This window comes from Aquarana catesbeiana, linkage group LG09 (genome assembly GCF_042186555.1).
Source record: "Aquarana catesbeiana isolate 2022-GZ linkage group LG09, ASM4218655v1, whole genome shotgun sequence".
Lineage (NCBI taxonomy): Eukaryota > Metazoa > Chordata > Amphibia > Anura > Ranidae > Aquarana > Aquarana catesbeiana.
In genome coordinates this window covers 39,103,209-39,127,842 of record NC_133332.1, presented here as the reverse complement: position 1 = coordinate 39,127,842, position 24,634 = coordinate 39,103,209, and the positions used below count along the sequence as shown (strand labels likewise).

General features: G+C 44.3%; 1 protein-coding gene across 3 annotated transcripts in view; it reads left to right on the top strand.

Annotated features, from left to right (window-relative positions):
• Positions 1–9,014: 9,014 nt before the first annotated feature.
• LOC141107526 (class I histocompatibility antigen, F10 alpha chain-like) overlaps positions 9,015–24,634 on the top strand; it is a 107,260-nt gene continuing 91,640 nt past the window's right edge. For 2 of the 3 annotated variants that reach the window (XM_073598317.1, XM_073598320.1), the window contains exon 1: positions 9,015–9,151. In XM_073598317.1, coding sequence (XP_073454418.1) covers positions 9,097–9,151 — 55 coding nt within the window. In that variant the 5' untranslated portion in view covers positions 9,015–9,096. Of the gene's footprint in view, positions 9,152–18,652; positions 18,812–24,634 lie in introns of those variants that run through there. The other variant, XM_073598319.1, reaches the window with a different exon arrangement.

Genomic DNA, 24,634 nt, shown 5'->3' with positions numbered 1-24,634 from the left:
TATTTTCCACTGTGATCAACTGAAATAAACACATCTAACTGAAATACATACTCAAATTTCCCTGAAATAATTGTACATGCCATGCTATACCAAAAATTCCACTAAAAAATCTTCATATAAGTTAATGTGTAAAATCTACCTTACTCTATGATGGCCCTGGGGAACCTTATTTCCCCTACGAATCACCATTATTTCCATTCTTTGACCTCTTTGATGTTCAATTTCTTAGCATTTCCCTTATACCTTCATGTTTTTCAGTTGTTTAATTATCACGACTGCCAAATACTGGTTTCTTCACAATATACCAGGCCATCCCGTAGAGGATATTTGAGCAGCATTGACAATCACGTGTTAGGACCCCTGCCAGCACTGGGAAAGCGATTTTTCACAGTTAAATGCAAATGTAAGTCGCATATAATACTTTTCTGTTGTAATGCGATTTCTGTAGTCGCAAATGTAAGTCGCATATAATACTTTTCTGTTGTAATGCGATTTTCTGTAGTCGCAAATGTAAGTCGCATATAATACTTTTCTGTTGTAATGCGATTTCTGTAGTCGCAAATGTAAGTCGCATATAATACTTTTCTGTTGTAATGCGATTTCTGTAGATATAGGTAACAAACAAATATTTAAGTATATACCAATAATCATGCTGTTACTTAAAATTTTAGAATGTGATGCAGTCCCTCCCTGAGGAAGACTTTATTTCTACAATAAGTTGAAACGCGTTGGAAATCTGCTATCAGGACGCCATCACACCTATCGGGGGTGGTACTTGTAACTAGCAGTAGGATGCATCATATGTTTCCATATATCTGATGTTTTTATAATTATTCTTAACTAGATCAATGTGTATGTTCATGTATATCCTATTCGTTTTTGTATCAATAAACTTCTTTTTAACTATAATTCAACACTGCCAATTTCTGCATTGCCCTTAAAATCCCATTTTGAGGTACACATCTAGTTCTAAAAATTACAAGGGATGTTGGCAATGACACGGCCAACCCTCTGAGTCATACATTTATGTAAACAATGTGTAAAATCCATTATTCTAACGTTCATTATAAAGTGCACAAATCTTCTGCTTTGGGTCTGTGTGATTCTTAAAGCATTTGTTAACCCAAAAAAAAATACCTGGCTGATCCTGCCAGTTTCTGCCCTCCCCCTGTAAGCTGAGCCCTGACACCGTGGTCAGCTTACGTGTCTCCGCCATCCGCAGCCCTGCTCTCTGCTCTCCCCCCTCCCCTCCCCTCCTGTCACCTGCCCCCCCCCACTGCTGGAATAACTAACATTTAACTAACATTTATATAGAATCCATGCTGACTCCTAATGCAGTGTTCCCCTCTGAGTGTGATTTAAAAAAAAAAAAGCTGTATATATCATATTTCAGAGTGGAGCTCGGCAATAACGTAACCAGCTGTCTCTCTCCTCCTCCCCTCCAGACTGACATCAGTGGGGGAATCTCGGCCCCGCCTGCCACATCTGTCAGCCGGGGAAAGGAGAGCCAACCAGTCATGTAATCGCAGATCGCCGTTTTGAAATTAGCTATTTACAGCATTTTTCTTTTTATAAATCACACACACAGGAGGACACTGCATTAGGAGTCAGAGCGGATTCTATATAAATGTTAGAGTGGCTTAACAACCACTTTAACCAATTTACACCATTTGTGCTCTGTCGCCTGACACACCATCCGCTTACCTATGGGCATTAACCTATACTGTAATGTGCGCCTTGCCCTTTACCTGTTGGCGCCAAGAGGCTGCATATTTGCGTGCATTAGCACCAATAGAGCTGTGCTGAGAGCGCATGTAACCACCATGACAGCCAATCACGGCGGTCACATGGCCATAAGCCCCGCCCCGTCTCCCAGTCCAAACCCCTTAAAGGGCTGGAGGGAGCCAGCACCAAGGGGTTAATAGGCCTTTTGCCTCTTCTGGATTCCTCCAAATGTTTCAACAGCACACCTTTTTCTTAGTAGCATCTACCAGGTACAGTGTGAAGTCTCTTCACTTTCCAAAAAACTATCATTGTGCAGTATACAGTAACTTTTTCCTTTGTTAACCACTTGCCAACCAGCTACGGTCATTATACTGTGGCAGGTCGGCCTGATCCCGTGAACCGTCGTAGCTATACGTCGCACGCACCAGCTGCACAGTGGGGGTGCCAATGCTCGTGACCGGCGGTCACGATGACTGCCTGCCACGATCGCAGGCACAAGAGGCAGAACAGGGACGCGTGTGTATAAACACACACATCCCTGTTCTGTGAGGAGAGGAGCGAGAGATCGTGAGTTCCTACGAGCTGGGAACCACAATCTCTCATCTCCTATAGTTAGTCCCATTCCCCAGTTAGAACACACACATAGGGAACACAGTTAACCCCTTGATCGCCCTGATCACTGATCATCAGTGCCCTGATTACCATAGCGACCTCAGTGCCACAAATCAGTGCCAGCGATGAGTGCCCACCAGTGACAGTAATGAGTGCCCACAACTGCCAGCAATCAGTGCCCACCACTGCCCATAAGTGCCACCAATCAGTGCCCATTAGTGATGCCAGTCCGTGCTGGCTATCAGTCCTGCCTATCAGTGCTGCCCATCAATGTCCATCACTGCTGTACATTAATGCCCATCAGTGTTGTCCATCAGTGCCACCCATCAATGCCCATCAGTACCGCCTAACCGTGCTGCCTACCAGTGCCCACCAGTGCTGCCTATCAGTGCCCACCAGTGCCACCTATTAGTGCCCATCAGTGCCACCTATTAGTGCCACCTAACAGTGCCTATCAGTGCCACATATCAGTGCCCATAAGTGCAGCATATTAGTGCCTCCTCATCAGTACCACCTAATCAGTGCCCTTAAGTGCCACCTCATCAATGCCCCTCCAGTTCAGCCTATCAGTGCCCATCAGTGCTGCCTCATCAGCGCACATCAGTGAAAGAGAAAAATTAATTAAAGAAACTCAGTAATACTGGGTCTATGGACCGGGGCAATACGGGTTAAAATGGGAGAAAACTAGAAGAGCACTCCTTGCAGGGTAGATATATACATCTCGTAGTGAATTAGGTGGTTTTATTATTATGATGACATATGTATACTGTATATTGTGATGTATTTTATATGAATATGAAAAAAAGCATTCAATTTTAAAAAAAAAAGAAAAAAACTCAGTAAAAAATAAATTCAAATTTTTTGGTCTTTTTTTGTCTTTTAGTAAAAAATAAAAATCCAGCAGTGAATAAATACAACCAAAAGAAAGCTCTATTTGTATGAAGAAAATGATAAAAATTTCTTCTGGGTACAGTGTTGCATGACCGCAATTGTCATTCAAAGTGTGACAGCGCTGGAAGCTGAAAAATGGCCTATGCAGGAAGTGGGTATAAGTGCCCTGTAGGCAAATGGTTAAATAGGGCTTGTGCTGGACTGCTATGCCAATACCCCCACCCCGTCAGTATAATAACCACACCACAACAGATTGGAGTTAATTGGCCATAGCAGCCTTTTATTAACCAAAACATAAATAACAAATGAATAACTGATCAATAACATATTAACATGAACACACAGTGCATAAAGAATGGAGCCACAAGATCCTAATAGGTACCAAAACAAAGGACAGTACCTGCATGTCACTTCTAAGGCCTCCAGCCGCAAAACCACCGACTCTGAAACTCACAGATATACATCCCACCAACAGAGAGCCGTACCTCAGACGGGTCCCATATGGGCACACCGTACCTTTTGTGCCCATATCAACCATAAAAGGACTTTACACTTCGCCAGTCGCCATACCAGGCTTCTCACAACAACCAAGTTACCCAACATGGAAAACCAACAAAATACAGGGTGGGAGGACAGGAAGTTGTTCCCTGTTGGCAGACCTCCAACTGAAGACCACCCCACCCGGCTAACAAACCACATCCCCCAAAACTCCACCCATCCCCGACCTTCCCCCAATCAGATAAACTTTACTTGCTTATTTTGCACAGCCAAACTTTCATTACTCCTCCTATTCCCAAGCCCGTTTAACCCCTGTCATGCTGTCTATTGCTTTTTTTGCCTTACTCTGGGCCTCTCTTTCTTTGCAAACATTCTGCAAGTCTGCTGCAAGTTCTGGTTCAGTTATGTTTTTTTTTTTTCTTTCTTTTAAGGATGTGGGACTTTGAGTGAGGCACACGGGAGCAGAAGTCAAACTAGAATAAAGTTTCAATTTTTTAATATAAAGTAATACATAAATTAATAAGTTTACATTTTCCCTCCCCCCTCCCATCCCACCATCCCTCCCGGGCCCTATCTCTCCAAGGTCTAATTCACCCGTCTCTCCTTCATTATTCTAGACTTCAGTTCTATATTCTACACCACGTTTTTTTAAATTTTACCCAGCGTTCCCACTCCTCTGAGCCCGTAGTTCCTATTTCCTCTATTGCGCGAGCCTTGCTCTCCATATTGTATGTTTCCTCCACAGCATCTATCCATTCCCATATCTCAGGACTCTCCTTCCTCTGCCAGTTCTTCGGGATTATTCGCTTTGCAGCATTCAGGAGGTGAAGTACTAATGATTGCTTATACTTTTTAATGTCTCCGCCTCCCCCATGAAACAAAACCTCCCAGGGCTCTTCTGCTACTTCTTTTCCCGTTATTTCCTTAATTAACACGAGTATCTTCCCCCAGAAATTTTTTTATTTTAGGGCATGTCCACCATAGGTGCGCCGTTGTTCCTATCTCCTGGCATCCTCGACAGCAGTACGCCGTTCTATTTTGATATTTGCTTGTTATCTCTGGGGTAAGATAGCTTCTACTTATGCATTTATAGTTCATTTCTGCCGTCCGTGCGTCTAATGCTGAATTGCAAATCATTTCCAAAATTCTCTTAATTGTATTATCATCTTTTTTGTGCCTAGTTCCCTCTCCCATTTATTTATGAATGGGGGCATCTCCAGCTGATCCATCTTCATCAGGACTTTGTACATTTTTGAGACTGTATTTCTTAGATCTTCTGTATCGCATAACCTCTCAAAGTCCGTAAGTTTATCCCCCGCCCTAATCGGACCTGGCAGTTTGCTCACAAAATGACACAGCTGGAGGTACCGCCATTCATCTAACCCTCGTGGCTCCCTCCCAGCTCTGATTTCCTGCAATGTCATGATTTTACCCCCCTAATAATGTGTCCTAATTGTGTCTTTCCCCAACGTGCATCTTTTCCTCCTATAGTTTCTAATCCTGGTGGAAAAAAATTGTTATCCGTTAGTGAAATTAAAGGTGAATTGTGGTTTCCATTCACTTTCTTATATACCCTGTCCCAAATTTTGAATACATTACGTGTTATTACATGTGTGTCTTTATCTAAAATTCTAGCGTGTGGAGGATTCCAAATAACACTTCCTAATGGTGCTTTGCTTAAAAATTCCTCTATTCTTACCCAACGTTTTTCATTTTCTCGCTTTGCCCATTCAGCCATTCTAGACAGTACTACGGCTTTGTAATAATTCTGGATATCTGGAACCGCTAGACCTCCCTGTGTTTTCTTTTGTTTTAAGATCCTGAAGGGAACCCTCGGTTTTTTATTTTTCCATATAAAACTCATTATAATTTTTTTTAACTTTCTCAAATAGTACAGGGGGAGTGGAAGCGGTACCATCTGGAACAGATATGTGATCTTGGGGAGTAGGAACATCTTAATGACATTTATACGGCCTATCCATGATAGGGCTTTACGGGCGTAGTTTTTACAGTCAATTCTGACTGTATCTAACATAGGTAAATAGTTTATTGTGAATGTTTTCTTGATTGAGCTAGCCAGCTTTATTCCTAAGTACTTTAGTTCTTTAGTCCACCTAAAGCTATGTTCTTTTGGGTCAGTTATGTTGTGTAATATTCATCCCACCACAGGGGGTCACTGTGACTTACAGAGCTCTTGCTGTAGACTCACCACTGCAACTTTGCTAGAGACTTGCCATGCAAATTTGCTACAAATTTAAAAAGTGTCAACTAAAACTTGTGCTTCAAGTGCTCTGCAAGTGTACAACTTGCCAGTGAATGTGCAGCAAGTTATCAAGACTTACAATTCAACACTGCCACACATTTGTGTCCAGTTATCCTTCCTATCTGGGATATAGGAAGCAAAGGAGGGGTGACAAGTTCCATGGGGACACTTGAGAGCCCCAGCAGGAGATTTTACTTCACTTTCACCTGTAGAGAGACACGGGGGTTGATTTACTAAAGGTAAATGGTCTGTGCATTGCAAATACAGGTCCTCTAGATATGAGGGGGACATGCAAAGAAAATTAAAAACTGCATTTTTGCTTGCACATGATTGGATGATAGAAATGAGCAGAGCTTCACCTCAGATCTAGAGTCCCTTTACTTGCAGTGCACTTCTAGTGCACAATATATTTGCCTTTAGTAAATCAACCTCACAGAGAGCAATTCTAATCTAAATATGACTTCCTTTCCCTATCCAGTACTTTAACCAATTTCAGACCGCCCACCATCGTTATACATCGGAACTTTGAAGAGGAATATCATTGTTATGGCAGCAGCTAGGTACCATAACCCCGGTATCCTCTTCTTCAGTGGGCAGCCAGCTTCAAGATAAAAGTGGTCTCTGCGGCGGATTTGCCGTGAGATCACTTTTATCAGCGGCGGGAGAGGGCCCTCCTCCCGTCGCGCTCCGGTGCCAACCGTCGGTAGCAGAGCGGAGGCGATCGGATCCTCTCTCTAGCCTGACATGGAGTCGTGTGAGGGGAAGATGGCCCCCACCCATCTCCATATCGTTGCATGGCAGAAGTGACATCAAAACATCACTTCCGCCCATAGCTCTTAAAGGGCTATTTTTTTACAAATGACGAATTTAGTGTAAATATGAGATCTGAGGACTTTTTGACCCCACATCTCATATTTAAGAGGTCCTGTCATGCTTTTTTTTCTATTACAAGGGATGTTTACATTCCTTGTAATAGCAATAAAAGTGACATCATTTTTTTTTTAAGAACAGTGTAAAAATTAAAAAATAAAAGGTAAAATAAATAAGAAAATTTTTTTTTAAATGCGCCCGTCCCGCCGAGCTCGCATGCAGAACCAAACGCATGCGTGAGTAGAGCCTGCATATGAAAACGGTTTTCAAACCACACATGTGAGGTATTGCCGCGATCGGTAGTGCGAGTGCAATAATTCTAGCCCTAGACCTCCTCTGTAACTCAAAACATGCAACCTGTAGAATTTTTTAAACATCGCCTATGGAGATTTTTAAGGGTAAAAGTTTGTCGCCATTCCACGATCGGGTGCAATTTTAAAGCGTGACGTTGGGTATCAATTTACTCAGAGTAACTATCTTTCACAATATAAAAAAAATTGGCTAACTTTACTGCTGTATTATTTTATTAATTAAAAAAAGTGTATTTTGTCCAAAAAAAGTGCACTTGTAAGACCGCTGCGCAAATACGGTGTGACAGAAAGTATTGCAATGACTGCCATTTTATTCTCTAGGGTGTTCGAAAAAAAAAATTATATTATAATATATATATATATATGTAGCAATAACTCTCTGTGGAGCTGCTGGTTTAAAGCGGGCTGTTACCGTCACCTTCGTTACCTCTATTTCACCAGAACCGGGTCTAGGGTTCTGTTGAGTTTAATACCAGACAATGTAGGCACCGGACACTTGAGTATCTTTTCCAATGCTTTAATAAACGTAACTGTAGGAAGTAGCAGGAAAGAGGTAGAAGAAGAGTTGCAGGGAAGTTCAAATACCTTTTCTTAGTGGATTATTAGGAATTGAAATCTTGTAAGTGAATGTACTTTCCTCTTAGAGTTGAATCTTTGCTCGCCTGGATAGGTTTCTCTCACCAACCTAGCAGCCAGTACGCAGCACAAACAAAAGTCTCTGCCACAGACTTGAATAGAACAGAATCCGTACGATCCTCTGCCACAGGATGTAATGGTTTACGATGGATAACAAACACAGCACTAGAACCTTTAAGCCGACCCAGCAGTACTATGTGGTAGGATAACTTTAGGATACGTCCTCCAACTGAGTCACCAGTCCCCTCTCCAGACCAGCACTCTGCATGATCCTTCCATGACGGGTCCTCCCCTGGGATCTTCTCAGTTGTCCAGCTTCTTCCCGTAGGACAGACAGCTCAGGACCATTCCCCTGCCGCTGTAGTAGGCCCCAGACAGGCTTCTGGGCCCACCCACACGCCGCAGCAATGTGGGCCTCCCGATTGGAGGACCACACGGTAGTACTCCTAACACATACCTGTCGGCCAGGGAGCCAGCAGGTGGAACGAAAGACGAACCCCAAAACATGGCATTTGTCCCATAAATACCCTCTCCCAGAATGCAACTCGGAGAACCACCTCCACTTAGTTATCTCCGGGACAGAGGAGCACTTATACACTTCAACATGTTGCCTTTCCAACACCAGCCGATGGTGACAACAACACCCACAGGCACAGTGTGAAACTACACGCAACTCAGTCAAGTTGGAACAGAGGCAAATCTGACTATGCATGAATGGATAACCGACTAAATTTACCTATAAGCAGTAGATTGAAAATCTACCAGCGCTACATATATATATATATATAATTTTTTAGCAAATCACCAAATCTCAGAAAGAGGCTCGGTCCTTAAGTGGTTAAAAAAAGAAGTGTGTGGAGTTGGGTTTCAGGCGTCTCTATATGTTATTATAATGGAAAAAAAATCATCTTTTCTATTCTGAACTGCGAATGACAAAATGGCTGCTAGAAACAAGGCTTCAGTTCCTGTGCCAACCAATCACATCTCCCCGATCAGTGATCATGGCTTAGGATCTGGAATTCCCCCACCCTGAGCTCCTCTGTCATTATGTTTGTTGAAAGCATTTTACTTTCACTTTCTCCCATTATATTCCTCAACTAGCCAACCTTTTTACACTGCCTCTGCCCAGCAACAGGTGATCATCTGTGTATGAATTTTTCTATTGGATAGGAGATAATTATCACCCAATCAGCAGTGTCCTATGTACAGCGTCTCCACCTCCTCCTACGCAGAGTATAAGTAGAAGTTAGTGAAGTGAGAGGACAGTTCGGGTTCCGTACAAAGCAGAAAATGAGGCTCTTTGTGGCCGCACTCCTCTGTGTGTCTGTCATCGGAGTCCATTCCGGTGAGTCCAGTGCCGGTATATGGGGGGCTGTGGAGGGTCTGTGTTATGTCGTGTATGAGTTATAATCTATCTATCTATCTATCTATCTATCTATCTATCTATCTATCTATCTATCTATCTATCTATCTATCTATCTATCTATCAGTACTGCACACACTACTATACAAATAATAGGTGACAAATGCAGAGCTTCCAGCAGTCCTTCATATGGGACTATATCTGGCCATAGACGGGGGACTTCTTTTTATTCAGCCAGCGGTCTGGACAAAATAAGAAACAACAGACAGATTCCTCCATCCACACAGGACATCGTATTCTGACAGCGAGACTCCCCACTGACAGTAGACTGATCAACAAATGTTCTTCAACTTGTTTGATCAACTTCTGTCAAACAAACGATCACATTCTGTTGAACTGGGACGTCCACACACTGATCGAAATGTGAGCGATCGCTGATAAACCAGACGAATTTCCATTTGTCTCTGGCCAGCTTTATCTCCTCGGTCCTCCTTTCCTCCTCAATGTGTCCTCTATGTGGTCTGATGTACACACCTCTAATAAAATGTACGATTTACCAATCAAATATGTAATAGTGCACTAAACATTCCATACAACCTTTAAATGTCCACATTTTTAAAAAATAGTATAAAAATGGAAAGTAGTGATTAACAGTAGGATTTGTTGGTTTAACCCAGTGCTCTCCAACCTGTAGACCTTTGCTAGATTTTATCCGGTCCTGGGGGCACTATTCATCCTAATGTTATGAGGCACTATTCCTTCCACCGACATCAACAACGAGGCACTATTCCTTCCACGACAATGGGGCACTATTCCTCCCCCAATACCAATGATAGGGCATTACTCCTGCTGACCACCAAGACCGAGGCCATGTTTATTCTCATTGGTGCTGGGCCTGGGACATTTTTTACCCTCAATGGCCACAATCCGACCCCTAAAATCTGAAGGACAGTAAACTGGCTCTTTGAAATAGTTGGAGACCCCGGGTTTAACCAATAATTTTATGTTTGAGTATTAATACTTTGTGGCTCATATAAATGGGTGCGTGACTGGAGTGTGCTCTATATGCAGTTCTTGTGAAGTCTCCATTCACACCTATGTGACAATTCACTACTAGAGGAATCCCATTATAGGTTATAGTAGGGTGACCAGACATCCCCGGTTTTTGGGGACAGTCCCCGGATTGAGGACACTGTCCCCGGACCAAGTCTGTCCCCAGTTTTGTCCCCGGATTGGATTTGAACAGGGGCTGGGGCAATTTCAAAGACAGCCCATGCAGAATAAAAAGAAAAAAATCTGAACCCCCCCCTCCTCTGCCGCTCCTACTAGCTTATGGGGGTTTATTTTTTTCCATTATCTGTGCCCCTTTCTGATGATCATGTGCTGGTCGGAGCGGAGGGACCATTTCTTCAGTTTCGGGCGCATGCCCATTCAGCTCCACTCGCATGTTCTACTGCCTTGGCTCAAGTCCCGGCCAGCCGCCTGCCTGCTTATCTCCTTGCCTTCCCTGGTGGAGTGATCTTCCTCTGCTCCCCACAAAGTAGTAGCCAGAGCTCGAAGAATAAAGTCCCATACACACTATCAGATTTTCTGCTGATTTTTGTCTTCAGATTTACCAAAACCATGTAGTGCAAGGGCCTGCCTGATTGCATACAAATTGAAACTCCTAAGGTTTGACCTCATATTATGTGGTTTTGGTAAATCTGAAGGAAAAAATCAGCAGAAAATCTGATAGTGTGTATGGGGCTTTAGACTTGACAGGCTGTGAGGCGGGCGACGGCGGCGGAGACGGGCAAAGAGTCGTCGATTGCTGCCATTACAAGTAAAAAAAAAATATGTCCCCGGATTTCATTTTAAAAATCTGGTCACCTTAGGTTATAGGCCTTGCTCGTATTTATGTAATGGGCTTCTTCTTATGCAACTTGAATAAAGGAGCAGGCTCTTTGTTTGGTGTGACATTTGTGGCCCCATAGACTATGGACACAGATGAAAATACAGACACAGGTGAGTCCAGTCTAAAGCTGTCCTTCCTCATCACAGAGAGTTAGGAGGCAGAACACAAATATGAGTTTATGGTGATTCTACCTATTAGGACTTCTTAGATCAGATTGTTTATATATAAAAAGTCTCTGATCATTCTATGTATGGAGCGTCTCTAGTCCAGTTTAGATATTTGTTCATCTTGAATTAAAGGAAGTCTTTCATATGAATATAACCGAGGGAACCATTTTGTGTGTTGATCGTGTAAAAACAGTTTCGCTTTTACTCAGATTAAGGTGTGGTTGAATTTATCAGTGAGAACTGTAGGGGGGTTATTGGGGATTGAGATTCAAGGGAGGGATTAGAATGTTTTGAGGTATTTATTTCTTTCTATGACCCCATTGGGGTGATTTCTCCTCACTCTCTGTACTGCAGACACTGGGATGGGGATGGGCATCTCCGTACAGAAAGACCAGGGCTTTTTTTCAGTGGGAACGCAGTGCTAAATGTATGTAATTGCAATGGGTTCTGGAGGGTCTATTGATGCTGGCTACTGGGGGATTTATTGTTGCTGGGGGTCTGTTTTAGCTGGTGGGGGATATATTATTGCATGGGGTCTTATGTTGCTGGGGATCAATTGTTCCTGGTAGGGATCTACTGTTGAGGGGGGAGTCTACTGATGCAGGCTGCTGGGAGATCTATTGTTGTTGTGTACTGTTGATGGGGGTCTATTGTTGCTGATGGGGGTCTGTTGTTGCTGGGGGTGTGTTATGTTGTTGGGCGGGTTGTTGCTGGGAGGGATCTACTGTTGAGGGAGGAGTCTACTTATGCAGGCTGCTGGGGATCTATTGTTGCTGTGGGGCTATATTGTTGCTGAGGCTCCAGTGTTGGGGGAATCTATTGTGTCTGGAGGGATTTGTTGCTGATGGGGGATTATTGTTGTGGGGGGGTCTATTGTTTCTGACTTCAGGAGATCTATTTTACTGCTTTTCTTGTTATCATTAACACGTTCCTACAGATTACAATGATACTTGATTCTGTATCCTCTAAAGCAGGGATATGCAATTAGTGGACCTCTAGCTGTTGCAGAACTACAAGTCCCATGAGGCATAACAAGACTCTGACAGCCACAAGCATGACACCCAGAGGCATGATGGGACTTGTAGTTTTGCAACAGCTGGAGGTCCGCTAATTGCATATCCCTGCTCTAAAGGGTGGTACTGGGAGGTGAGTAGGGAGTGGAGCCAAGGGACAATGCTCGGAGGTGGGTAAGGGATGGAGACAAGGGGTGACTTGGAGGGGGGGTACCTTCACCTATTCTCTGAGAAAAAAATCCCTAAAGGAAGACACAGTGCTTAGAACCGTCCCCAATATATCTAAACCAGCAACAAAACTTTGTCTAGATTAAGAATTTAAATTAATTTTGGTTTTATAAAAACCGAATCTCACACTAGTAGCAGAATTAGTATAACTGCCACTTTGTCTCATGGATGTCTCTTCATCACTGAATGAAATAATGGAGGACAGAAATCACCAGTGAGAGAGAAGCAATGAGACATTGTACTGGTTCAGGTAACGCCATAGAAGGTAAATTGATGCTTAACGATTGTTTTATAGGCGGGTTGTGAAAAGCTTCAGAATAAATAGTGTGACGTGGTCTTCAGGTTCTATATATGTATATGTTTATATTTATATATATATATTTTCTATATACATTACCTGACCGCGAGAATGTGTTTCCAGCGCGATCCCAACGCACTGGTTCTCAGCGACAGGGTACTGTGCATCTCACACTGGCTCGCTCATCGGGAAAGGAAAGCTGGCATGGGTTCCCCCCAGGGGCATACCAAGCCCTTAGGTCTGGTATGGATTCTAAGGAGAACCTCTACGCCAAAAAAAGGTGTGGGGGTCCCCCCTAAAATCCATACCAGACCCTAAGGGCTACCAGCGAGTGCCCCCCCCCAAACCGTACCAGGCCGCATGCCCTCAACATGGGGGGTGGGCGCTTGTCCCTATGTTGATGAGGACAAGGGCCTCTTCTCGACAACCCTGGCCATTGGTTGTCGAGGTCTGCGGGCAGAGGGCTTATCGAAATCCGGGAGCCCCCAGATCCCGGCCCCCCACCCTATGTGAATGAGTATGGGGTACATCGTACTCCTACCCATTCACCTGGGGGAAAATTGTCAATAAAAAAAACACTAAAACACTACACAGGTTTTTAAAGTAATTTATTAGGCAGCTCCGGGGGTCTTTTTTCGACTTCTCCGCTCTCTCCGGCCTCTTTTCCCAGTGTCCGGTTCTTCTCCCGCTCTCCGGCCTCTTCTGCCGGGCTCCTCCGCTATCTTCTGTCACAGTCCCATCATGCCACGGGACATCATAAGGGGGCGGGGTCACCGGGGGACATCACCCAGTGACCAAGCCCCATGCCTATGTAAGTCATTGTGCACCGCTCACACAGCATTACAGCGGGAGAGAGCGTTGTGTCAACATCGGAAGAAGAGAAGAAGGAACAAGATGGCGGAGAAGACCGGGCCACCGCTAGCAAAAGAGCAGAAGATATCGGAGGAGCCTGGCAGAAGATCCGGAGAGCGAGAGAAGAGGCCGGACACTGGGAGAAGAGGCCGAAGAGCAGGAGAAGAGGCCGAAGAGCAGGAGAAGAATCGGACACCGGGGGAAGAGGTCAGAGAGCGGGAGAAGTCAGAAGAAGCCCCCTGAAGTCGGAAGAAGACCCCCGGAGGTGCCTAATAAATTACTTTAAAAACCTGTGTAGTGTGTTTTTTATTGACACTTTTTCCCCCAGGTGAATGGGTAGGGGTACGATGTACCCCATACTCATTCACATAGGGTGGGGGCCGGAATCTGGGGGCCCCCTTATTAAAGGGGGCTCCCAGATTCTGATAAGCTCTCCGCCCGCAGACCCCGACAACCAACGGCCAGGGTTGTCGGGAAGAGGCCCTTGTCCTCATCAACATGGGGACAAGGTGCTTTGGGGTGGGGGGCCGCAGGGCGCCCCCCTGCCCCAAAGTGCCCACCCCCCATGTTGAGGGCATGCGGCCTGGTACGGTTCAGGAGGGGGGGCGCTCGCTTGTCCCCACCCCCTTTCCTGACCGGCCGGGCTGTGTGCTCGGATAAGGGTCTGGTATGGATTTTGGGGGGACCCCACACCATTTTTTCGGCATAGGGGTTCCCCTTAAAATCTAAACCAGACCTAAGGGCCTGGTATGCCCCTGGGGGAACCCATGCCAGTTTTTTATTTAAAATTTGACGAGGCGTTCCCAGACACGATTCATACTAGACAGCTGTCAGCACTGCCTGTTGCTCATCGCGGAAGGAAAAAACTGTTTTCCTTTCCCGATGAGCGAGCCAGCTCTGCGCTGGCTCCCGCGACGGGGCTCACAGGTGTCAAATCTCGCCGATAACAGTGTCAAGATTGACACAATATCGCGGTCACCTACTGTATGTTTATGTATACATAGAATCCTACACCATTTAATTCATTGCATTAAAATTCCTGCCAAGGCTCCATGCACACTGGGCTTAAAAAAATGTCTGTTCTCTTAGGAGTAAAATACGCTCACATAGAGCATTTTTGTACAAAGTTTAGATGCGTTTAGGAGAGCTTTAAGGTTTTTTATGCCTCCAAGCTCCATTTAGAAACACGAACTAGAAGGGTTTTTTTTTCAACCTCTAAACGTTAAACTCAAAATATGCCTCTTAACGTCCTAATGTATATGGATGATAACACTGAGCTGCTTCTATAGGCAGAACATAAAACCCCTGTAGAAGCAACGTTTTTTTAAGCCAGTGTGCATGTATCTTATGCCCCGTACACACGATCGGACTTTCCGCCAACAAAACCGCGGATTTTTGTCCGAAGGTTGTTGACTCAAACTTGTCTTGCATACACACGGTCACACAAATGTTGGCCAACAATTACAAACGTAGTAACATACTAGACATACTACATATTTTTTCAGCTCTTTAGCGCCACCCTTTGGGCTCCTTCTGCTAATTTTGTGTTAGTAGAAGTTCCATGAGTGTTGATTCACGCTTTTCACTTTTTTTAATGCACAATAAAAAAATTGTGTAGAATAATACTTGGCTATGTGTTTTACTTCAAATGACAGTTTGGGAGTAGGCAGGTACATTTAAAAAAATACAATGTAAAATTGACAAGAGACTATGGGATAATGGTGTAGTCGTAACTTGCCCAAAAAAAAAAATATATATATTATTCTTGATATCACTAGAAATAAAAAGCCTTTGAAAATTAGTTTGCAATAACTCCATCAGTATCACCAGCAAAGCAGCTTCATTATTATCCCATTAAAGAAGAAGAGAATTATGCACTGCATTTTGACATTTCATAATTTGCCGCGTCACGAATGTTAATTCTCCATTATGAGCGCTAGTTTACAAAACCAACCGCTTCTGGCTCGTCCTTGCTTCCGGGCATGCGTGGACTTTTGTCTGATGGTCTTGTGTACACACGCTCAGAAAATCTGTCAAAACACATTTGTTAGTGGAAAATTTGAAAACCTGCTAGCCAACATTTGTTGGCGGAAAGTCCGACAACAAATGTCCGATGGAGCATACACACGGTCGGATTTTCCGACAACAAGCTGACATCCAACATTTGTTGTCGGAAAATCCGACCGTGTGTACACAGTATAAGTGTGTCTTTGGTGGGTCTTTCTCCTCCTAACCCTTCCTGAAACTCTCACAATAACCCTCCTTATAATCCTAACCATATTCCTTTCTGTATCCCTCCCTGTAATCCTAATACTAATCTAACACTGACTCTCCCTGTAATCTTCACACTAGTCCTCCCTGGAACCCTAACACTAATCCTCTTTGTAATCCTAACACAGGCCCACTCTGAAACTTTTATACTAATCCTTGGTAAATCTGAAGGAAAAAATCAGCAGAAAATCTGATAGTGTGTATGGGGCTTTAAAGAGGTTGTAAACCTCAGAAAAAAAAACAGCAAAAAAAACATTGTAAGACAAAGGCATAATGAGTATTCTTTGCATACTAGCTCATTATGAAATGCTTACCTTAGAGCGAAGGTGTTCCAGTGGCGCACGCACACCGCTGACACGGCTGACATTTTCTCCGGAGCTTCCTCCAGGTTCGCTGGCTCCGGCGCTGTGATTGGCCAGACCTGCGATGATGTCACTCCCACGCATGTGCGCGGGAGCTGCCATTCACAGCACTGGGCTTGGAAGGAATGGCACCCGTGGCCGTTCCTTCAGAGCGCATGCGTCAGTGATGTTAGTGGCTGCATGCAATGTAAATATCTCCTAAACAGTGCAGGTTTAGGAGATATTTTCAGTACCTACAGGTATGCCTTATTATAGGTTTACCTATATGTACTAGAGCTGCACGATTCCTACTAAAATGAGAATCACAATTTTTTTGCTTAGAATAAAGATCACGATTCTCGCGGCATAACATTATCTTTGGAAAGTGGGGAAGTGCCTGGAGCTGCTCCAAACATACTCTATAACACTAAAAAAGTCGAGGAATATCTCAGTACCCAGGGATTGAACCAATTAAAAAGAAAATTTAAACAATTTATTAGAAAATAGACAGAGTTAAAAACAGTTGGTACAGAGGTACATACACTGTGCACATAGTACCGTGCACGGTAATGAAAACAGGTAATAGACACAGAGGTCCTAATACAACAAAACTTGGATGTATATCCTGACGGAGTCTTCTACATGTTTCGTGGTATCCACCGCTTCTTCAGGAAGGGTCAGTCAAAAATATCTACAAGAGTAAATAAAGTTTCATAGTTAAACAAATTTCAAGATTAGTAAGTTTGAGTGTAACGGACACTTGGGTAACAATAAATAGTAGATTAATCTTGGAGAATCTATAGAATTATAAGTAGCTTACCAAAGACGGCCCTGGAGGCGCCACAGTACCAAGAGAGGCGCCAATAAGGGTTATTCCCCCGGGGCGGACATGGGAGACGCTATGAGCACAGAAGACCATAGTTGAAAAATGGTAAGGTGACAATGGATCAGTGCTAGAAACTATGGACACAACAAACGGTGGGGATGTACAAAGGAAGAGGGGGGAGAGAAAAGGAAAGGGAGGGGAAATGAAGAGGAAAAGGAAGAAGGAGGGAAGGAAAAAAGGATAGGAATAATTGAAAAGCAGGGGGGAGGAAAAAACAGGAGGGGGAGGGGCACTTTTTTTTCCTCTCCCCCTTCCTTTTTCCTCTATTCCCCCTCTTCCTCCCATTTTTTCCTCCCCCTGCTTTTCAATTATTCCTATTCTTGTTTTTCCTTCCCTTTATCCCCCTTCTTCCTTTTCTTATTCCTTGGTGTAAACACACCAAAAATCACGATAAAAAACGCACCACTCTTCGCTCTAAAAAAAGTTCTGGAGGTTCTTGTTGTGAGTAGGGCAGCCCATTCAAGTAAATAGACATTCCCTATGTATGACGAACAAAAATGCCCCAAAAAATAAATGCAGGAATGTGAGTTCCCACTTCGCAGAAATGTGAACAGTGCCTGACAGCTTAGTGTCTCCATGCACTCCCTCCTATGTACTTGTATAAAGCTGGCCATACACTATGTAACCTGATTGTACAATCTCTGTATAATTTCTTTTATATTTACCAAAAGTATGGAATAGGAAGACCTATCTATCTATCCATTCACTATGTATGAAAATCAGACAGGCCCATGCACTACAAAGATGATGGTAGATCTAAAGGAAATGGTACAAGCAGATTGCATAGTGTATGGCCAGATTTATACAAGTACATAGGAGGGAGTGCATGGAGACACTAAGCTGTCAGGCCCCGTTCACATCTCTGTGTAGTGGGAACTCACATTCCCTCATTAATATAAAGCTTTATTTTTCTGCAACAGAGTTATAATAATGGTATATTGCTACATAGGGGAGCTGGATTTTAGAAAAAAAAAAGTTGAACTTGAAAAACCACTTGATGACTACCCACAGTAAATATATATCATTACTTTGCAGTTAAATACCAGTATTATGCAGCAGCTAGCACAGTATATTTTTTTTACTGTGGCCAATTCTACATCGAATTTAAATGGTCCCGCGGGTGGATTTGCCGGGGGATCACTTTAAGAGGCGGCGGGAGAGGTACCCTCCTGCCTCTTCCATGTCATTTCTGGGGAGGGACAAGGACCCCTTCCCCACAACCCTGGCTGGTGGTTGTGGGGGTCTGCAGGCAGGGGGCTCATCGCAATCTGATAAAAAAATTATATTTTCTATTCTGAACTGCACTTCAGTTCCTGTGCCAACCAATCACATCTCCCCGCTCAGTGATCATGGCTCAGGATCTGGAATTCCCCCACACTGAGCTCTTCTGCCATCTCCTTTGTTAAAAGCATTTTACTTTCACTTTCTCCCATTATATTCCTCAACTAGCCAACCTTTTCACACGGCCTCTGCTCAGCAACTGCTGACTATCATGTATAAATTTTCCTATTGGATGGGAGGTAATTATCACCCAATCAGCAGTGTCCTGTGTACAGAGTCTCCACCTCCTCCTACACGGAATATAAGTAGAAGTGGGTGAGGTGAGAGAACAGGTCGGGGTCTGTACACAGGAGGAGATGGAGTGCTGTGTGATCACACTCATTGCTATGGCTGTCATAGGGGTCCATTCTGGTGAGTAGAGTGTCAGTATATGGGATGGGATGGGGGGGCTTGTGGAGGGTTTGTGGTTGGCTATATAAAAAATACAAAACAAATGGATCCCTCCATCTGCTGTCAGAATAAACTGATCAGTGGCTGCATCTATCGATCAATTATTTCCAAAACCCTGTTCTACAGAAGGTTATTGTTAAGGCCCGTAAACACGATTGGACTTTTTGACAACAAACATGCAAATTAGCTGTTTTAAGGCAACATCCGACCGTGTGTACGCTCCATCGGACAAACTTTTTCAGTTTTCATCGGACTTTTGTTGGCTGTGTGAACGGACAAACTTTCCGGCAACAAAAGTCCGATGGAGCAAAGTCCGATCGTGAGTACACAAAACCATCGGACTTTTGTACAAACTAAAAACACGCATGCTCAGAACCAATGCAAAAGATCAGACAACAATACAGAAGTTGACCAAAGGGTGGCGCCGGAGAATTGAACTTCCTCTTTTTGAAGTGTCATCAGTACATTGAAACGTCACTACGTTCGTGTTTGTTGCCTAAAAGGCTGATCGTGTGTATGCAATACAAGTTCACGGACAACGCCCTTTGTACAGAAATCCACGGTAAAGTTTGTACAAAGTCTGATCGTGTGTATGAGGTTTTAGATTGACTTCTGTGGAGTGGGAACAGCCACATAATAATCATAATTCAGCTGGTCCCTTGCTATGGCTAGCTTTTGTCTATCTATCTAGTGGTGTACCAACAGGGGGCTGTCCACCCTGGGTGCCACACATTGGGGGGTGTCAGACTGGTGCCACATATTCAATGGGGGCAGTAGCCAGTGGGCCATACCTGGGTGACACCCGCCAGAGGAGTGACACCCAGGGCCAGCCGCTGGATTTCCTCCGCTGCTCACTAACACAGAAGAGTGGAGAAGGAGGGAGAAACCGCAGCGCTCAATAGGCAGTGGGAGCTGCCGGAGTTAACATTCCAAGTTAACCAGCAGGTGATTGGTTGCTAGGGCCACCTTGCAACCAATCACCTGCTGGTTAGCTGGCAGCTCCCACTGCCTATTCAGCGCTGCTGTTTCTCTCTCCCATTCTGCTCCGCTCTGCATTCCTGAAAAAGGTAAGAAGGGGCAGAGCTGTGGTGGGAGGGCTGTGTAATGCTAAGGGGTCCAGAGGTGTGGGGGGCTGTGTAATTTAATGGGGTCCAGAGGTGTGTGTGTGGGGGGCTCTGTAATGTAAAGGGGTCCAGAGGTGTGTGTGTGGGGGGAGGGAACTGTGTAATTTAATGGGGTCCAGAGGTGTGTGGGGGGCTGTGTAATGTAAAGGGGTCTAGAAGTGTGTGTGTGTGGGGGGGCTGTGTAATGTAAAGGTGTCCAGAGGAGTGGGGGGCAGTGTAATGTAAAGGGATCCAGAGGAGTGGGGGGCAGTGTAATGTAAAGGGATCCATAGGTGTGGGGGGCCGTGTAATGTAAAGGGGTCCAGAGGTGTCGGGGGCAGTGTATTGTAAAGGGGTCCAGAGGTGTGGGGGCAGTGTATTGTAAAGGGGTCCAAAGGTGTGGGGGGCTGTATAATGTAAAGGGGGTCTTCCTACATTTTACACGCAGTTATAACTGCAGTCCTATAGATTTCTATTAGGTTGAGCATTTTATTTTTTTCTGCATTTTCTGAAAGCGCACCAAAATTCCCACATGCTGCAACTTTTGCTGCACGCTTTCAGAAAAATTTTACCGCACCAGGTGACACCAACCCTAGTGATGCCACTGGCAGTAGCATATAGTAAGTGTGCCACTGCCAGTTAAATGTATTTCTGTCTAGCACCGGCCTCCCAAAAATGACAATCCACGGGTTGGTCGGCACCTTTTTGCAGAGGAGAAGGGGCTTGGTCGCCCGTATGAGCAGAGGGAGGAGGATTCTTCTGGGCTACAGTGTGCGCAGGCGCTACAAGTGACGTCACTTGACGTTGTCATCAGCACGTCGACGTGCGGTTCGCCGCCTGCCCACCTGGTGGAGTGCCAGATATAGGATCCACCCCGGGTGCCAAATGCTTTAGGTACGCCCCTGTATCTGTCATATTAGCAGTACTCTCTCCGCACAGTACTATTCATAAGAGAACTTTCTGAATATGTGTGACATATGTATACAGTGCCTTGAAAAAGTATTTATACCTCTTGAAATGTTCAACTTTTTGTCACGTTACAACCAAAAATGTAAATGTATTTTATTGGGATTTTATGTGATAGACCAACACAAAGTGGCACCGTTGTGAAATGGAAGGAAAATGATAAATGGTTCTCAACAGTGTGGAGTGCATTTGTATTCAGCCCTCCTGAAGAGTCAATACTTTGTAGAGCCACCTTTCACTGCAATTACAGCTGCAAGTCTTTTTGGGGATGTCTCTACCAGCTTTGCATATCCGGAGAGTGACATTTTTGCCCATTTGTCTTTGCAAAATAGCTCAAGCTCTGTCAGATTGGATGGAGAGCGTTTGAACAGCAATTTTCAAGTCTTTCCACAGGTTCTCAATTGGATTTAGGTCTGGACTGTGACTGGGCCTTTCTAACAAATGAAAATGCTTTGATCAAAACCATTCCATTGTAGCTCTGGCTGTATGTTTAGGGTTCTTGTCCTGCTGGAAAGTGAACCTTCACCACGGTCAGAAGTCTTTTGCAGACTCTAATGCCGCGTACACACGGTCAGACTTTTCAGCTACAAAAGTCCAGCAGCCCGTCCGACAGACTTTCGACGGACTTTTGGCGGACTTTCAACAGACTTTCTAACGACCGGACTTGCCTACACACGATCACACCAAAGTCCGACGGATACGTACGTGATGACGTGCACCGGACTAAAATAAGGAAGTTGATAGCCAGTAGCCAATAGCTGCCCTAGCGTCAGTTTTTGTCCATCGGACTAGCATACAGACGAGCGGATTTCTGGGTCTGGCGGAGTTATGACGTAAAGATTTGAAGCATGTTCCAAGTCTAAAGTCTGTCAGATTTGTGACTGGAAAAGTCAGCTGAAGGTCCGGTGAAGCCCACACACGATCGGATTGTCCTCCGGATTTGGTCCGTCGGCGTCCGTTGGACAAGTCCGGTCGAAAAGTCCGACCGTGTGTAACAGGTTTTCTTCTAAGACTGCACTGAATTTGGCTCCATCCATCTTCCCATCATCTCTGACCAGCTTCCCTGTCCCTGCTGAAGAAAAGCATGCCCACAACATAATGCTGCCACCACCATGTTTCACAGTGGGGATGGCGTGTTCAGGGGGATGTGCAGTGTTTTCTGCCACACATAGCGTTTTGCTTTTTGGCTAAAAAGTTCAATTTTGGTCTCATCTCAGTGCTCTGTGAGATGTTCAAAGCTTGGAATCTTTATTTATAACCTAACCCTGCTTTAACTTTATCCACAACTTTATCCCTGACCTGTCTGGTGTGTTCCTTGGCCTTCATGATGCTGTTTGATCTCTAAGGTTCTCTAACAAACCTCTGAGGGCTTTGCAGAACAGCTGTATTTATACTGAAATTAAATTTCACACAGGTGGTCTCTATTTAATAATTAGGTGACTTCTGAAGACAATTGGTTGCACTAGATTTTAGTTAGGGGTATCAGAGTGAAGGGGGCTGAATACAAATGCATCCCACACTTTTCACATATTTATTTGTAAAACATTTTGAAAACCATTTATCATTTTTGTTTCACTTCACATTTATGTGCCACTTTGTGTTGGTCTATCACATAAAATCCCAATAATACATTTACTTTTTTGGGTGTAACATGACAAAATGTGGAAAATTTCAAGAGGTATGAATACTTTTTCAAGGTACTATATCTCCAGCTGTCCCTCATTTGAGACAAAATGATTGGTCTGATACCTCTATAAAAATGTACTATTTAACAACCAAATATGTTATAGTTCATGAAACATTCCATCCAAAATACATTTCTTTAACCGCTTCAGCCCCAGTAGATTTTACCCCCTTTCTGGCCAGAGTACTTTTTACAATTTGTGCACTGCATCGCTTTAACTGACAATTGCGCAGCCATGCGATGCTGTATCCAAACAAAATTTGCGTCCTTTTTTCCCACAAATAGAGCGTTCTTTTGATGGTATTTGATCACCTCTGCGGTTTTTATGTTTTGCGCTATAAACAAAAAAATAGCGACAATTTTGAAAAAAACACAATATCTTTTACTTTTTGCTATAATAAATATTCCACATTTTTTTTTTTTAAATGTATTTTTTCCTCAGTTCAGGCTGATTTTGTATTCTTCTACATATTTTTGGTAAAAAAAATCACAATAAGGGGATAGATTTATGGCATTTTTATTATTCTTTATTTTTCTACTAGTAATGGTGGCGATCTGTGATTTTTAACGGGACTGCAATATTGCGGCGGACAAATTGGACACTTTTGACACATTTTTGGGACCATTGACAATTATACAGTGATCAGTGCTATAAAAATGCACTGGTTACTGTAAAAATGTCACTGGCAGGGAAGGGGATAACACTAGGGGGCGATCAAGGGGTTAGGTGTGTTCCCTCAGTGTGTGTTCTAACTGTAGGGGGGAGGGGACTTGCTAGGGGAAGAGAGAGATCAGTTTTCATACTTTGTATGAACACAAGATCAGTCTCTTCTCCCCACAGAGAACTGGGATCTGTGTGAGAGAACTGCTGCAGTGTGAGCAGTGGGCGCCCCTTGTGGCCACAGGGTGAAGCGACGTAACGCCGTTTCACCCAGCCGTGCCATTCTGCCTCAGTAAAACTGCGGCGGCTGGTTGGCAAGTGGTTAAAAAACAAAAGTTTAAATGAAAAGTATTGCTGAAAAGAAGTACTTTTGGGTTTAACATTTTATTTTATAGTAATACTTTGTAGTCCTTGTAAATAGATGTGTGGCAGTGGGGTGTCCTTTGTCTCCATACATTTTGTTAGGTTCCCGTTCACACCTATGTTGTCTGACATGTTTCGCCATTATGTGACAATCTGCGACTAAACCAATTCCATTATAGTCTATATGGCCCGCTCATTCCTATGCAATGCACATACATGTAACTTGGTAGAAGGAGTAGGTACTTCTATAGTGTGCCATTTTTGGCCCTATAGACTTCACTAGAAGCACATGAACATTCAGACACAGATGTGAAACTAGCTTTAAGGCTGGGTTCACACTTGATTCGCATGCAGCTGACAGCAGGGGTCTGGGGTGTCCCTGTTCTCCGTTTCAGGGACAGATTTTTGCCTGAATATGGACCTGAAATGGAGCCAAAGACAGACAGGACCCCTGTGCAATTCACTTCCCAGCCGCCCTGGAGATATGTGAACCAGCTCCATAGAGAGGCGGTCACAGTCTCCTGACCTGAGAATTGGATGCTGGGGAACCCAGCCTAAAGGTGTCCCTTCTCATCATCTCAGAAAGTTGGGAGGGGGGATACAAATGTGTTAAAGCGGAGTTCCACACAAAAATTAAACCTCCGCTTTTCGGAACCCTCCCCCTCTCCGGTGTCACATTTGGCACCTTTCAGGGGGGTGCAGATACCTGTCTAAGACAGGTATTTGCACCCACTTCCGGCATAGACTCCCACAGGAGTCTATGCCTCTTCCCGTCCCCACCGCGCTGTCTGCTGGGACACACATGGGTCCCAGAGACAGCGGGGACCAGTTAGGAAGCGCAGCATGACTTGCGCATGCGCAGTAGGGAACCAGGAAGTGAAGCCGCAGCGCTTCATTTCCTGACTCCCTTACAGAAGATGGCGGCGGCAGCACCCAAGGACCGAGGGACGATTCGGTCTCGGGTTCCGACATTGCTGGACCCCGGGACAGGTGAGTGTCCTTATTTT